Source organism: Pelodiscus sinensis, chromosome 1 (genome assembly GCF_049634645.1).
Source record: "Pelodiscus sinensis isolate JC-2024 chromosome 1, ASM4963464v1, whole genome shotgun sequence".
In the NCBI taxonomy this organism is placed as follows: domain Eukaryota; kingdom Metazoa; phylum Chordata; order Testudines; family Trionychidae; genus Pelodiscus; species Pelodiscus sinensis.
Genome location: NC_134711.1, coordinates 299,966,526 through 299,980,916, shown reverse-complemented (window position 1 = coordinate 299,980,916; position 14,391 = coordinate 299,966,526). Strand labels below are relative to the sequence as shown.

The 14,391-nt window shown below is 41.5% G+C and overlaps 1 protein-coding gene across 6 annotated transcripts in view; it reads left to right on the top strand.

Annotated features, from left to right (window-relative positions):
• PAN3 (poly(A) specific ribonuclease subunit PAN3) overlaps positions 1 to 14,391 on the top strand; it is a 115,419-nt gene that overhangs the window by 16,517 nt on the left and 84,511 nt on the right. For 5 of the 6 annotated variants that reach the window (XR_012900724.1, XM_075919224.1, XM_075919223.1 and 2 more), the window contains exon 2: positions 4,302 to 4,423. Coding sequence is in view for 5 of the 6 variants with exons in the window: in XM_075919224.1 (XP_075775339.1) it covers positions 4,302 to 4,423 (122 nt within the window). In the remaining variant the exon portion in view is untranslated. Of the gene's footprint in view, positions 1 to 4,301; positions 4,424 to 9,287; positions 11,908 to 14,391 lie in introns of those variants that run through there. The other variant, XM_025179393.2, reaches the window with a different exon arrangement.

Below are 14,391 nucleotides of genomic sequence, written 5' to 3'. Positions count from 1 at the left end.
TGTTGATATGGGAAGGCTATGTTAAAGAAATGAAACTTGAGGTTTTATTCTGAAGGCAGGGAAGCCAGTATTCACTCTTTACCTCTGAAATAGAATGCCATAGCCTCAGACCATTATCAGGAAAACTATTGTCTTCTGTTTTAATAAGTTAAACCTTTGAGGTCATTCATTTAATCATTTCTGTGGAGTATGATTGTTAAGGAAGATTGGTTTGTTCTACTAAGTAGCTTGGAACAGCGCAGTGGAAGGCCTTGTGTCTGAGGACTACCACCTTGAAATCAGCATGTTTCTTTATGGGGAGCCAGTGTAGTGAGTGGAGCATTAGAGAGGTGTGCTTTCTGTGACTGGTGATGCATGGGACGTATAGGTATTCTGTATTGGTCTGGTTATCTTTTGAAGGTCAGTATACTTATTTTGTACTACAGTGTGGTGCAGTAACCTAGCTATGAAGTTATGGACAAACTGGTAGATCATTACCCTGCCTCATCCCAGGAGGCATACCTGGGTGGTCGACAAATGCCTTTGATGTCAACCGCGGAACGTCCAGACTACCGCACTGAGCCGACAAACAGCTGATTGGCTCAGCATGGCAGCCATGTAAATGTAAACGAAGCGGGGATTATTTAAATCGCCGCTTCATTTTCCTATGCCTGGTAGTCTAATCTACATGCCTCCGTCGCCAGAGGCAAGTAGTCTAGACGTACCCTTAGGGTACATGGCTGTGTGTGGATTAAAAAACCTGCAGCTGAGTCAGTTGACTTGGGTTTGCAGAGCTCAATCTTTTGAGCTGAAAAATAGCTGTGTAGATGTTTTGGCAGGAACTGAAGTTTGAGTTCTGGGACCCTGTGAGGGGTAGGATCCCAGAGTGTAGGCTCCATCCTGAGCCCAAACATGTACATAGCAATTTTTAGTCCTGCAGCCCAAGCCCGAGTCAGCTGACCTGGGCCAACATGGCCTTGCCACAGGGCTTATAACCCTGTGTAGACCTACTCTAAGGCTATGCATACACTACAGGGCTGTGTCTAGACTGGCTACACTGGCCGCTTGATTTTGCGCAAAGCACTGACGTTCTGCTCTCTGAAATCAGTGCTTCTTACGCAAATGCTTTGACGTTCCCATTCGGGCAAAAGCCCTTTTCCAGAAATATTTTTGCACAAGAGGGCCAGTGTAGACAGCTAAAAACTGTTTTGCGCAAAAAAGCCCCAATCGCGAAAATGGCGATGGGGGCTTTTATTGCGCAAAACCGCGTCTAGATTGGCACGGACACTTTTCCACAAAAAGTGCTTTTGCGCAAAAGCGTCTGTGCCAGTCTAGATGCTCTTTTCCATAAATGCTTTTAACGGAAAAACTTTTCCGTTAAAAGCATTTGCGGAAAATCATGCCAGTCTAGACGTAGCCCAGGGGTTTTGCACAAAAACCTGCGGAGTGTCCATACCTTGAGCGTTTTTGTGCAAGAAAATCTACAGTCAATAGACAGAACAGAGGACTTTTTGCAGTTTAGGTATACCTCTTTCTAGGAGAAATAACTCCTTTTTTCCCATGATTGTTGCGCAAAAAGGTGTGTGTGGATGCTCAACAGGGGTTTCTTGCACAAAAAGAGTCTATCACACAAAGCACAGGTGCTCTGATGGCCATTCTGTTGAATGGCGATCAGAACTTTCTTGCACAAGCATGTCCAAACAGTGTGGATGCTCTCTTGTGCAAAAGCACATCACTTTTGCGATGCGCTTTGAGGCGTGGACATGCTTTTGCACAAGAAGTTTTTGCTGAAGATCTCTTCCACAAAAAGCTTCTTGTGCAAAAACCCTGCAGTGTAGAAAAGGCTTACTGTGTCTAAGCAAAAATGCTGTGAAATGCACAAAGTAACTATCTGAAAGAAGGTGAATTTTCTCCTCTTTTTTGCAGTTTTATGTAGTCTTGGCTTTTGCTTATAACTGTAATGTAGCAGAGAAATTAGGTATCTAAAGTCAGCTTTTATAATGAAGGATAATGAAAAAATTACGTGAAGTTGTGTATTTTCATGCAAGAAATCCATGTGACATTCCCAAACAAATTGAAATATTTGAGGAAGTTTATGGTGCCATCTGAGACATTCAGTTGCAGTAAATCACTAAAGATTCTGAAGGAAATGTAGTGTGAAATAGTAGAAATGCCCATGTGCTTATACAGTGTGTCTTGGAATGGCAACTGTTCTTGAAACTTGGAAAGTGCTAATGGCCTTCACCACTCAGGAAGGACCTGGATTTAACTTGTACATTGTAGCATAAAGCTGCAGCAGTACTTCAGTTCAAAAATACTGACTGAAATTCAGGGAAAGACTCCTGATTCCAAGGCAGTAGATGCTTCAGTGGAAACCCAAGCAGTTTTGAATAAAAAACAACTAATTGTCACTAAATAGAGCCTCAGAATTCCATCTTACAAAAATATCTGATGAATGTCTGGGCTTCCTTGTCCCAACAAAATAATAGGTTGTATTTAAATATACTATAACCCAGGTTGGGTCCTGACTTACAAGGGCTGGTAACAATATGGCAGTGCTGTATTTTTCAGTATTGTCTCATTACAGTAGGTCTCCACAATGGAATAGTTTTGTTTCATTCTTCTGAATTCACACTTCCCAACTAAACAACTTCGAAAGAGTGGAGTAAGAACAGGACCAGACTACATATAGAATAATAGTTCTGGCTCTTGCTGGGCTTAAATAAAGGGGGGTCTGGTCCAGAGCTCCCTCTTAGCTGCTCTTCTGGAGTTTTGGAAGAGAATCTTGAATGTGCTGTATATACAGATATAGTTCTGCCTTCCCATTCCATTAGTCCTTAAGTTTAGGATTCAAAATTGATTTGAAGAAAATGTAATTATTTTTTTAATGACCACAAGTAGTTAATATCTGTAATATACCATTCCTGAAAATCTCAATGTAGTCAGCTAAATGCCAGTGTCATGTCAGGATTAGATTAAGAGTTAAATTGTGATATTTAAAATGTACCTCTTAACTTATCCCCTCCATCCACAGACAGTCTATCATTCAAGAACAGTGATGTTATTAACTTAAGTTGCCTGGCTCAAGTCAGGATATAGGTTGAAGAGTGAGTGCAATTTGCCAGTTGCTAACTCAGTAAAGGCTAGTGCCATTTGAGTGCTGCTAATCCTCTACTGCCTTCTCTGTTTACTTTCCTGCTATCTGTTCCCTGCTTCCAGACTAGAAGTTACCAACCAGTTCATGTACCCTGCTTTTGCATTCAAAACCCTGCATTCACATGTGTGTCTGAATACCAGCAATTGCAATCTTTCTGCTTGGTACAGAGATCTATTTGATTCTGTTTGATAGTGGTGACTAGGAAGATATGTAAGCATTCTGACAACTGTCTGGAGGCTGATACCAAGGTCCAAGTTGCACTAGTGAGAGACAGGCCTTTTTTCTGAATTGGATCCACACATTTATTGCCATCACACATTTATGCTTTTGACGTGTGTCTTATGAAACACACCTTCCACAGAACCACAAAATCTTGATTCTTTGCTGTCTGATTTAGCTCATCGTGAAATTACTATATCTTTTTTTTTCCTTAAACATCATTGTTGCACCACCGGAACAAATCTATATAGGTACAGTTGGAATACTTGTATTATAAGGCCTTGTTTCTAGATTCTTAACTTTCTGAAAATGTGCCTTGGGAATTAAATCTGCTTGTTCTTAGCTTGGAAGAACTTTTTAGCAAATTTGACTAAAAATGTCTAAGCACTTTTGAAATGCAAGATAATGAAAAGTTTAAGGAAACATTGAATGTCTGTGTCATAAGATGATGCTTGAGTTCTTCCCCAGATGTGACTTTTAAATTGTAAACTTGCCATGAAGTTGCCATAAAGAGGAATGAATATATTGTTTGAAAAATGGTTACTTTAGAAATAAATTATTGAACACTTTGAGTACTACTTACTGTGTATGCAAAATCATTACTTTCCTTTCTTCCTTTTCTGGTGCTTCAACTGCATTACATCAGATTCTGTTACCATCACTTGTTCCTTACTCTTTTCACATTGTTTGAGTTACTCATCCCTGCCTTCAAGGGCATGTGCAGTTCTGCCCTGCCTATTCTCTGCCATAATTTCATATTGAACACACATGCTTTATTTACCCCCCTCTTGCCTAACTTTTTCTTTCTTTAGATGCACCAATATGCTTTCTTTGTTGCTTCTCCTAAAAATGCAGATTTAAATCTAGAAAAAAATGTTGTTGGCAAGAAACAGGTAGACTTGCTAAACTAAAATAATCTGAAATATTTTTTTTCTTTTTCTTTTAGTTCCTGGAATAGATGGTGGTGGCTTATCTGATGCTAGTCTCACAGATTCCTACTTTAGCACCAGCTTCATTGGCGTTAATGGATTTGGAAGTCCTGCTGAAGCAAAATATCCCATGATGCAGGTAATGTTAGCGGTGAGCTATATCAGTGCTCACTAGCATTGATGGCCATGTTTTGCTGTTGTGCCAAGAGCTGAAATCAGTTCAGTTGCAGGAGCAACAAAAATGAACTTGTTCTGAAATGTTACTGTACATTAGGCTTGCCAATTTCATCTAACAGGATGGAAATAGAACAACCTTGTTCATGCCGTCATGTTGTAATTATCTTATTAGCACTTTTGTTTCAGGATGAAATATGTTTCTTCCATTGATTTTTTTGCTTTATTTTGTACATTAAATCTTCTTGTGACTTATGGTCGATATTCTGCAATCTTAACTTTAACTGTCCAGATTTCTTTTTAGCATCCCCCTTATTTTTGCCCATCACATTTGAATTTGTATGGCTAACATTTTTTTTCAACCTCTTTATCAAAAACTATAAAATATTTTTAATTGAAATACACTTTAATGTCCTTAAATGTCTGAAACCATGTGAACTATTAAAGAAACTATATACTAAGAGCTTGACTTCTCTAAATTCTCAGGTGAACATATAATTGCTTCACAATTATTACACTTTACCTATGTGGCACTGACCAAAGAGAAGAAATTAAGTGCTTTCCATTTCCTATGTAATTTTTTACTAGATTTTTTTTAAATGTATAGCAAATATAGGTGTCCATTATACATTAACTTCTACAATCTAGTAGTAATACAGGACAGTTTGTTGGAAAGAGCTGCTCACCTTACTTCAAAGCATAAATGTATGGATCAACTAGTAAATGGAGTAATAAGCTCATCGAGTATATGTTTGTTCAAGAACTCCTAAACGCTAAGAGCTAAGACCACCAAATTCAGTATACAGTTTCCTCTTATAACTTAAAGCAACTTAAGGGTTTGGTTATTCCTGGAATGGGATTGCTTTTCATAAAACCAAACAGAACAGAGACAGAATCACCAAAGCAAGTGCAGTCCTCAAAACTGACATACCTCAGTGAATATTGAAAGAGGGCTCAGGGTGGACATGCAGAGTGCCCCCTTTGCCTCCCAGCCTCAATGCAGAGCTGCCACAGCAGCTCCATTCTGGGCTGGTGGGGGGTTGTGCTTCCCTCTCCTGTGGCAATCTGTTCTCTGGTGATAGGAGAGGATTTCCCCCCTTCAGCCCCAGATATGTCTGCTCCATGCTGAGGCTAAAGGAGGAGGCACCTCTCCCCCAGCCATAGCACCCAATGTGGAGCTGGCCCAGAGCTACCACTGCTGTGGATAGGTGGTCCTTCCATAGCCCCTACCCAGCCTAACCTGGACCTGCTCCTTCTGGGGGACATGAACCCCTCCCTCAGCTGTGTCCATTGGAGCTGTAGTGGCCATGAAGAGGCATGTCTCACCTGACCCCAAGCTACTGTGGGGAAGAGAGGGCTGGGCTTATTCTCTTTCCCTGGAGGCATACTGCATATTTAACCCCTCATTCCCAACCCCATTTACATTTTATTTTCCAAAAACAAAAATTGAGTTGATGACTCCAAGCAAAATAATGCCCTCCAATTTTAACTATTTGGACTGCAGTTTTCCATGCTGATTATGTACCGCAGGATGATTAAAAACAAAGTTGCCCTAACAATTTAATCTGTTTCCAAGAACAAAGCTAGGGATATATTATTGAAGCCTTTGTTTAAGCAAGCTTTCTGCACCTGTGCTTTGGAGCAGGAACTTGACATTTGTGGTAAGTTTGTGGCCATTATATCAAGGATGTACTTTATGCTGTTCCTGCAAAAATCTGCCCAAATTAGACTAAAGTTTTAGACTTTGAAAATTACAGTTTACACATGCTCAATATAGACTTTTTAGATTTTTAGTATCATAATCTAACCCGGGGCATTGTGTGGCTTTCCCTGCATTTGCTGCCCTGGGCTGCTGTGAGCTTTGCTAGGTCCAGGTTGAATGCAAGAAATGAGAATTCTATCCTGTGCTTTGAACTCCAGCCCTATGCTGGACCCAAGCAGCATGGAGGAACTGCCCAATTTTTGTATGGAGCTGCTGAAAGCTGCACATGTGAGGCAAGATGGAGTAGATGGAATGTGGAGGCTTGGACTGGAGGCTGATAGGTGAAGGAGGGTATAGGGAAACTGAGGGCAGGGCAAGAAGGTGAGGCTAGGCCAATCTGACAAGTAATTGGAGTGTGGGACTAGAATTGAGGCTGGTTAGGCAAAAAGACAACAGAATGATGACACTGAGGTTGGACAAGAAGCCTGGAGAGTTGAGCCCCCAGTGGTGGCTCTTGTGCATTTCAAAGCCATGAAGCCTGGGATCAGTGGGGGACTCAGAGTCCTCCACTGACCCAGGGCTCCATGCTATGCTGCATGCCGCTAGGAGTTTGGGCTCCCCACAGCTGCCCCTTTGAATTGCACAGATGTATGGCTCAGAGACAGCCTCCTCAAAGCTGATCACATGTGATTCAAAGGGGCAACCTATCTGTGCAATTCAAAGGGGCAGCTGCCTGGAGCCCAGGATCATCTGGGGACTCCCCAGCTGAACCCGGGCTCCGGTGGCATTTCCCCAAACCCGGGGTGAGCTGGGGAGTTTCTTCCCCATGTCAAAGTTGGTTCCTCTGAGGTGCTCATGGATAATACAGCTGTGATGTTCCATCAAAACAAACTTGGAGCTGCCTCATGTGACCGCCTTTGCTAAGAAGCAATAAACATTTGGCCTTTCTCCATCGGGAACAAGATTACTCTCAAAGCATCTCACCTTCCTGGGTCTCAGAACTGTGTAGTGAATCATTTCAGCAGATCATTTAACAGTGATCACAAATGATTTCTCAGACTGAACATGGAAAAGTCCGCATTTCAGATCTAGAGAACACCAGAAATAAACCTATTCACTACCTGACAGAACAGGAGGAATCGCCACTCCTGTTTGAGGGCATGTCACAGTCTGGGATCTGTGTCAAATGCATTTCTACTATCCTGGAAAGAGAAATTTCTTTATCCTTTTTCTTGTATCCATATGGTGTCAAGAGTTTTGAGCATGCTCATAAGATGCCACTGCTAGTCCATGTTGGTTCTTGGGCTTCCTGAGCTTTTCTATTCAAAATCCCATGTGTCTCCAGCAGGCTAGGACATAGTTTCTCAGAACTGTGATCAGATACTGCATTCCTACATCTGACTGCTTGGATGCTCAGTGGGTAGCTCCCCAGGTAGTGCTCTATTAAGCTGAAGTGTAAAATGTTCTTTTTAAATAGCAGAAAACCCTCCACTAGATATACTTGCTCACAAAACAGAAGAGGTTCCTTGTTCCCAGCAGAATGAGACCTCTCCTTCATAGGCTCCTGTTCATCATATTGTGGATTACTTTCTTCATCTAAAGGAAAAATGATGGTCAGTTTTCAGAGGAACCTTCAGGGAACCATCTCCCATGTTCTCTTTCCTGTAGAGGGAGGATCTATTTTTCCAATCCTATGACTGTAGGTTTTTGAAAAGTTTGGACAGGCTCTTCCCAACTATTAAGGATCCAACAATATGATGGAATCTGAATGTGATTCTTTCAGTTTTAATGGAGCCTCTCTCGAAGCTGTAGCTACAGTCTCATTTTCTCCTCTCTAGCATTGGTATTGGCTACTACTTTGGCCAAGACGGTAGTAAAACTTTAGGGTTTGGTAGCTGAGTGTCCTTTTAATACTGATTTTAATACTATTGAGATTTCATTTAATTGTATATGTTGTATGTTAGGCCAGAGAGAGCCTTGGATAGGCATCTTTATTCATTTAATTCTAGATCTATAGATAAAAGATGCAGAATAAAGAGGAAGGGGAGAGTAGAATGGTAAATACCATAGAAGGTAGTGAAGGTGAAGCTAATGGAAATATCATGTGATGGAAAAGGTATGAGAATATTAGGACAGACACACAGTTTGTAGAGGGGAAAGAATGTCTCAGAGAAAGTCTGAGGAAGTGGAAGTCCAAAGACCACTAATATCCAGAAGTTGCAAGAGTGTGCTATAACTGCTTTTGCCAGGTATTCATAATCCTTCCCTTTCTGTGGGTTGGCTGCTTGCCCAAATTCTACACCCATTCCATCAGACTCTTCGCTGCTACCTGCCTCCACTTTAGTATATTTTTTCCTTCACTCCTCTTTCTTGTTGATCAGGTCCCTCCTGCTTTCCCTCCTCAGCCACACCTCTGCTAGGATACCTTTCTATGGATAGGTTTCAGAGGTAGCTGTGTTAGTTTGTTTACAAAACAAAGAGTCTGGTGGCATTTTAAAGACTAGTAGTTTTAGTCTTTAAGATGCTATTGGACTCCTTGTTTTTGGTGGATAATATTTTTTCATCCCCTAAAAACCACATGTGCTTTTGTGCTTAATTGGAAGTACGGATGGATTGATGGCCAACTTACCCACCAAATGTGCTGTGTGTGTCATCCCTTCCCTCCCCCCCCCCCCCCCCCGGCAGTTATTGTGATGTTGAAGAGAAAAGGCAAGGTCTAGCAAACCAAATAGCTACATCTCTTTTGGTTGTATGATTACTTTAATGTTATTTTGCAGACTCATATTTAGGAAACTCAAACATTTGTATGCTTATCTGATACCATAAATAGTTTCTGTAGGACTTTTTATTATGGCAAAAGTTGTCTTCTGTCTTAACAGCTATAACCATTTCATGTTAAAAAGAGCTAATAATTAGCAATACAATTGATGGCACAACTAACATTATAGTTACACTTATTTTGGTAGTTGGGTCTTCTTGAAGAATGTGATGGACACAGTCTCTTACTTGGAGAGAATTTTTCAGAAATATTTGTGATTACTTTGTTGCCCAAAAGCTGGGTAAGCACATTCTAATTTCCACCATTTAGCCTGCCAAGAAACAAAGTGCAAAACTTTATATCCATTCACAAGTTTCTGCAACATTAAATTATTGAGAGGTGGTCGGAATTGTGGATGTATTGTATTAAGTACAAAAATCAGTAAATTATTCTTTTGCATAATACTTCATGAAGAAGTCTACAAAGCAAAATTTGTGAGTGTGATATGCTGTAAATTGAACAAAATATTCTAACTAACCCAATCAAGTTTTGGAAAGGGAAGCAATTCTTTGTATCCAATTCTTCCTCTCCAAAAGTCAAAGAAAAGCCCTGTATCATCATTCACAAACCCCAGCAGATGACAAATAAATAGTGATTTGTGTTTCTGGCAACTATACCTTTTAGAAGGGCTGTTTTCTTTATAGCCTCATTCATGTGAAACGTAGCAGCACTTTGAAAAAGAAAATTAAATAATTGAAAATGGTAATAGAAGAAAGGAGTGAATTATGACAGGTTTCAACAAGTATTCGGAAATAATGTAGGAAGGTATCCTGATGAGAGAGCAGGACATCACTATATAAGGGGTAGCAGCTTTCAAAATGCAGAACTGGACCTGTGGAAATCTAGGAGAAAAGAAACTAATTATATGGTAGTATTTTGGGGAAAAGAAGTGTCAGATGAACCAGAAGGAGAAGACTTGATCAAGATAAAATAAAATCTTTTGGTGTAAGGTTTTTCACTACCAAATTTTCACTTGTATACATAGATGCATCTAAAAAAAGAGCGGAAAGGTATGCAAAATACTTAATGGATTCCTTGCCTAGATGAAAATGATATAATCAATGTGTTTTCTGATTTGAGAAAAATGCAGAAGAAAACCAGCTTTAAGTGCAACTACAATTTGGTTTTTATCCTTTTGTTCCCTTTGTAAGGATGAATGAATGTGGCTTTTTTCACTCTTATCGAGCACTTCTTCAATATACGTTGTGTATGCAATCCTGTGGAGAACTAAACTCTGTTTCTGCTTCTCTCATCAATGTTGTTCTATCTCCCCATCAAAATAGAACTTTTCATAACAATCACAATGATTTGAAAGATCTCTAAATTAGGGACTTACTTTTGTGTGAACAGAAGATGCTGAATTGCAATTATTTTGATATTTAGGCTCTTAGCTCCCACCAAAGCATGCCTCTAACTGCCTGTTCATCAGCACTTGACTGCCTTCTTTCACACATCCTTCCATTTAGATGAGATGCAAGTAGGGGCAGACTTGTGCTGCTCCTTGACAGTGAAGAAACAGTAAAAGTATACTAATTTTATGAAAGATACATTCTCCTTTTGTAATTGAATTGCCATATATTCAGATAACCATACTAACTGTTCTGGAGTAAGGATGTTAAGTAGCGGGTAAATGACTAATCTTTTACTTGATACACTTTGCAATTAGAATAGCGAAAGCAAGAGTGAGTTTGAAGGTGATGGATATGATCTGGAAAAGTAAAGTGATTAGCTTAGGAACGAAGCTGAGTGTCTTGAAAACATGAGAGACCTGGGTGATAACGAAAGATTCAAAGAGAAGGATGTTTGCCATTTGAGAGGCATTGCCATAGAAAGATCCTGAGAATAGGATGAATGCAGAAGAGCACCAACGAGGAATTATATAGGAAGATGCAGCCGGAAGAGAACCTACTGCAGAAGGTTATACAATGGAAATTACAGCTATTCGGGCACATCTGCAGAACGAATGATGAGCAAAAAGTTAAGACCCTGGTATTCGGAATAATGGATGGTCTGAATAGGAGAGGCAGACCCCACAGAGAATGGGTTGATCATATACTAGATTGGTGTGGAGCTAGTCTACAGAAACTAAGCTACTCCGCACTGGACAGGGAAAGATGGAAGGAAATAGTGAGGGAGACATCAGACACCAACGGGAATTGAGCCCATGGCGATTGATGATGACATGAGTAGTCGATAAGGGATCACTACAGCTCTGCAGTTGAAATGTAGTAGAAGCTGAGCATGTAGGCATTCAGGCTCCTCCTACATTTAAACTGCAGAGCCATAGCAGGGTAGGTCCAGGACCTGGTGCGAGCTGGGACTGCTCAGTCTGGATCGCTGCAGTTCTGCCTTTCAAATGTAGTAAAAGGCTGGCGGCTCTTACTGCATTTAAAAAACAGCACTGCAGCGCTTCTGCCTCTCCTGCCCCTTTTAAAAATTAAATCTGTGATTAGGACACTCAATTTAGATAACGTTTAAAAAAATGAGTGCCCAGTAGCTTCCATTGGATGTAATGCTCTGAGCAAATTGGAAAACAATCAGAACATTATTGGTCTATAGTACTGCTCTCATCAGCCCAGTAGCAGCAGCAGAGGGAAATTTTTAGAAAAACTCAGTGTAGCAAGCACCTTACTGTTGCTTGTGATGATGGCTCTCTGATAGTAGCTTTTCTTTTAGATTTGAACAGAGGCAACTTACTCATATCACTTAAGCAAAAAAAAACAGAATTAGTTTTGGGGCTGCCTTTGAGCTAGGTCTTTGTGACACATCCAGGACCATAGCAACAGAATATTGGGTATTGAAGTAGCCAGCAATGGGACATGGTTGCATATGGAATTAAGTGACCTCAGTGTGGCACTAGAGAAGGGATTTTGTTTTTTGTTTGACTCCGGTTTTGACAGAGTTGCCTTTCTGCATGAGCTTCTTTGTGGTGAGGATCATGAGGTGTATAGGAGTCTGTAGCTGTTGTATATGTATACAGACAGTACCCGGGTTACATGGATCCAACTTACATCGGATCCCTACTTACAAACGGGATGAGGCAACCCCGCACTAGCTGCTTCCCCCCAGCAGACCAGGGAGACGCAAAGCTAGCGCACCCTCTCCCCCCCCCCAGCAGACCAGGGAGACGCGGAGCAGCTTTTCTCAGCAGACACCTCAGCTTGAGAATAAAGGACTGAGGGAAGTGAGGTGTGGGAGAATAAAACTGAGCTCTGGAGAAATGTTTGGCTAGAGTTTCCCCTACAATATGTAGCAGTTCCGACTTACATACAAATTCAACTTAGGGACTGTAGGTTTGTTCTTATCTTGTACGTAACCCGGGGACTGCCTGTACAGTGCTGCAAGTCAAACCTCTCCCAGGTTATCTGCCTAAATCTAGTTTGAGAATTGTTCGGTTATTCACTATTTTCTCTTATGCTTCCTTGTTTGTAAAATCTCAGCATATGTTAATTAGGGTAATTTTTCTGTGAGTTTTCTGATAAAAGGGACCAAGGAGAGTGGCCAATGCTTAATCCAGAAACAATTTAGTCAATTACAAAGACTGTGTGTCCCCATGGAAAAAGTCCAAGTACAACCAATGATACATATGGCTTTATTGCAGATCTCTTCAATGAGCACTAATCTCAGATAATCAGTTGTACTGAGTATTTAAATCAAGGCTATTAAGTCAGGGACTCAAAATACTTGTAAAAAGACCATGACCTTTGATAAGTGTGAGCAACAAAGCATAGCTTTTTCAGGCAGCGTTCATTTAACTCTGTTTTTGTCATTCTTATGTTTTAGCACAGTGGTTCCCAACCTGTGGTCCATGGACCCCTAGGGGTTCGTGACAGTACACTGGGGGTCTGTGGAAAGTTTAGGAACGAAAGGAGAAGTAAGGATCAGGCCCGTTGAGGGACTAGGACTTTCTGCCAGGTGATTCTCGCCTGGGGTTCGCTATTTGTGACCAGCCACATGCATGCTGCCTCCTTCCTCCAGGATGGGATCTTGAAACCCCAGAAGGTACCATCTGTCCTCCTGCCGTCAGCTGCTCTACCATTTGCTCTCCAGCCCTCTCCCCTTTCTAGTCTTGCGATGGACCCGATCCTTACTTTTCTTTTCTTTTCCTTTTCTTTTTTTTTTCTCCCCCAGGGTTCTGTGCCCAGCCAAGGGCAGAGTGCCAGGGCAGGAGCTACCTTTAGCCACAAGAGCCCCCTCACCGTATCTTTCATGGCTGGGCAGGGAATAGAGGGGGCAGGAGCTGAAGCAGCGTGGGCCAAGGGACATGCTGGCTGCCTCTTCCTGCTGCTCCCATTGCGGGGGTCAGTACAATTTTAGTAGATTGAAAAGGAGTCCATGTGCTCGCAAAGGTTGGGAACCACTGTTTTAGTAAATACAAGTGACTCGTCTTTATAGTTTGACAGAGTTTAAAGCCATTAAGGATCATTAGATCATCTAGTCTGGCCTCTTTCTTGTGTACCACAAAGGCATTTCATTTCACTTGTTTACTCTTGTATTGGAGCTCAGTAAATGCTGTGTTTGAAATGTAGCATTAATTGGTTTACTAAATGTTTGGATTTTATTATTAAAAAAGAAATGTGCAAAATCACTAAAGATAGCATGTTAAAATCTCTCTATTATAAAAATCTTTTCCTGTGGGATGACAGAGTGACGTCATCACATCACACTCTGTCCTGCAGCCCCTCCCCTTCTCAGCCACCTGGCCTCCTCCCTCCTGCTAACCCCATTAGCTCAGAATATAGCCTTTGCCACCCCAGGCCACCTCCACCAGCTGGAGGGCGCTGAGAGAACATGGCCTATGCTGCCTTGCCCTTCTCTGTGGGCTGAAGGGGATCAGAGAGGTCTGGGCTGGCTGCAGGGAGTGGGGGCCTGGGGCAGGCTGCAGGGAGGTGGTAGGGGGGGGTGAGGTCTGATCTCCTCAGCAGTTGGGGGGAGAGCTGGGCCTGCCTTTCCGCAGAGACCGGAGCTTGATGAGCACAGCAAGCAGGGGGCACAGCCTCTTAGTATTCTTAAATAGTAAAACATTAGCTCTGATTCGTAAAGTTACAGAGGTTTAGCATTTTACTCTTCTGAGGCAGGTTGGCTGGAGAGTGCAAATCAATTTGTATTAACTAGAGCTGTGGTGTCAACATGCTAGCCACTAGCCACATGTGGCTATTGGCTTGAACAACGTGGCTATTTGGCCACTATAGCAGTAGCCACTGTTGTGGCTTCGGTTGTCTTCTCGGGCTTCTAGAAACATTTAATATGGCCATAGATTAAAGGTCTGAAAAACTGACCTATGAGGGAAGACTGAAAGAATTAGGTTTGTTTAGTTTGGAAAAGAGAATTTTGAAAAGGGATGTAACAACTTTAAGTACCTAAAAGGGTACAAGGAGGAGGAAGAAAAGTTAATTGCAGCAATGGAGGTTTA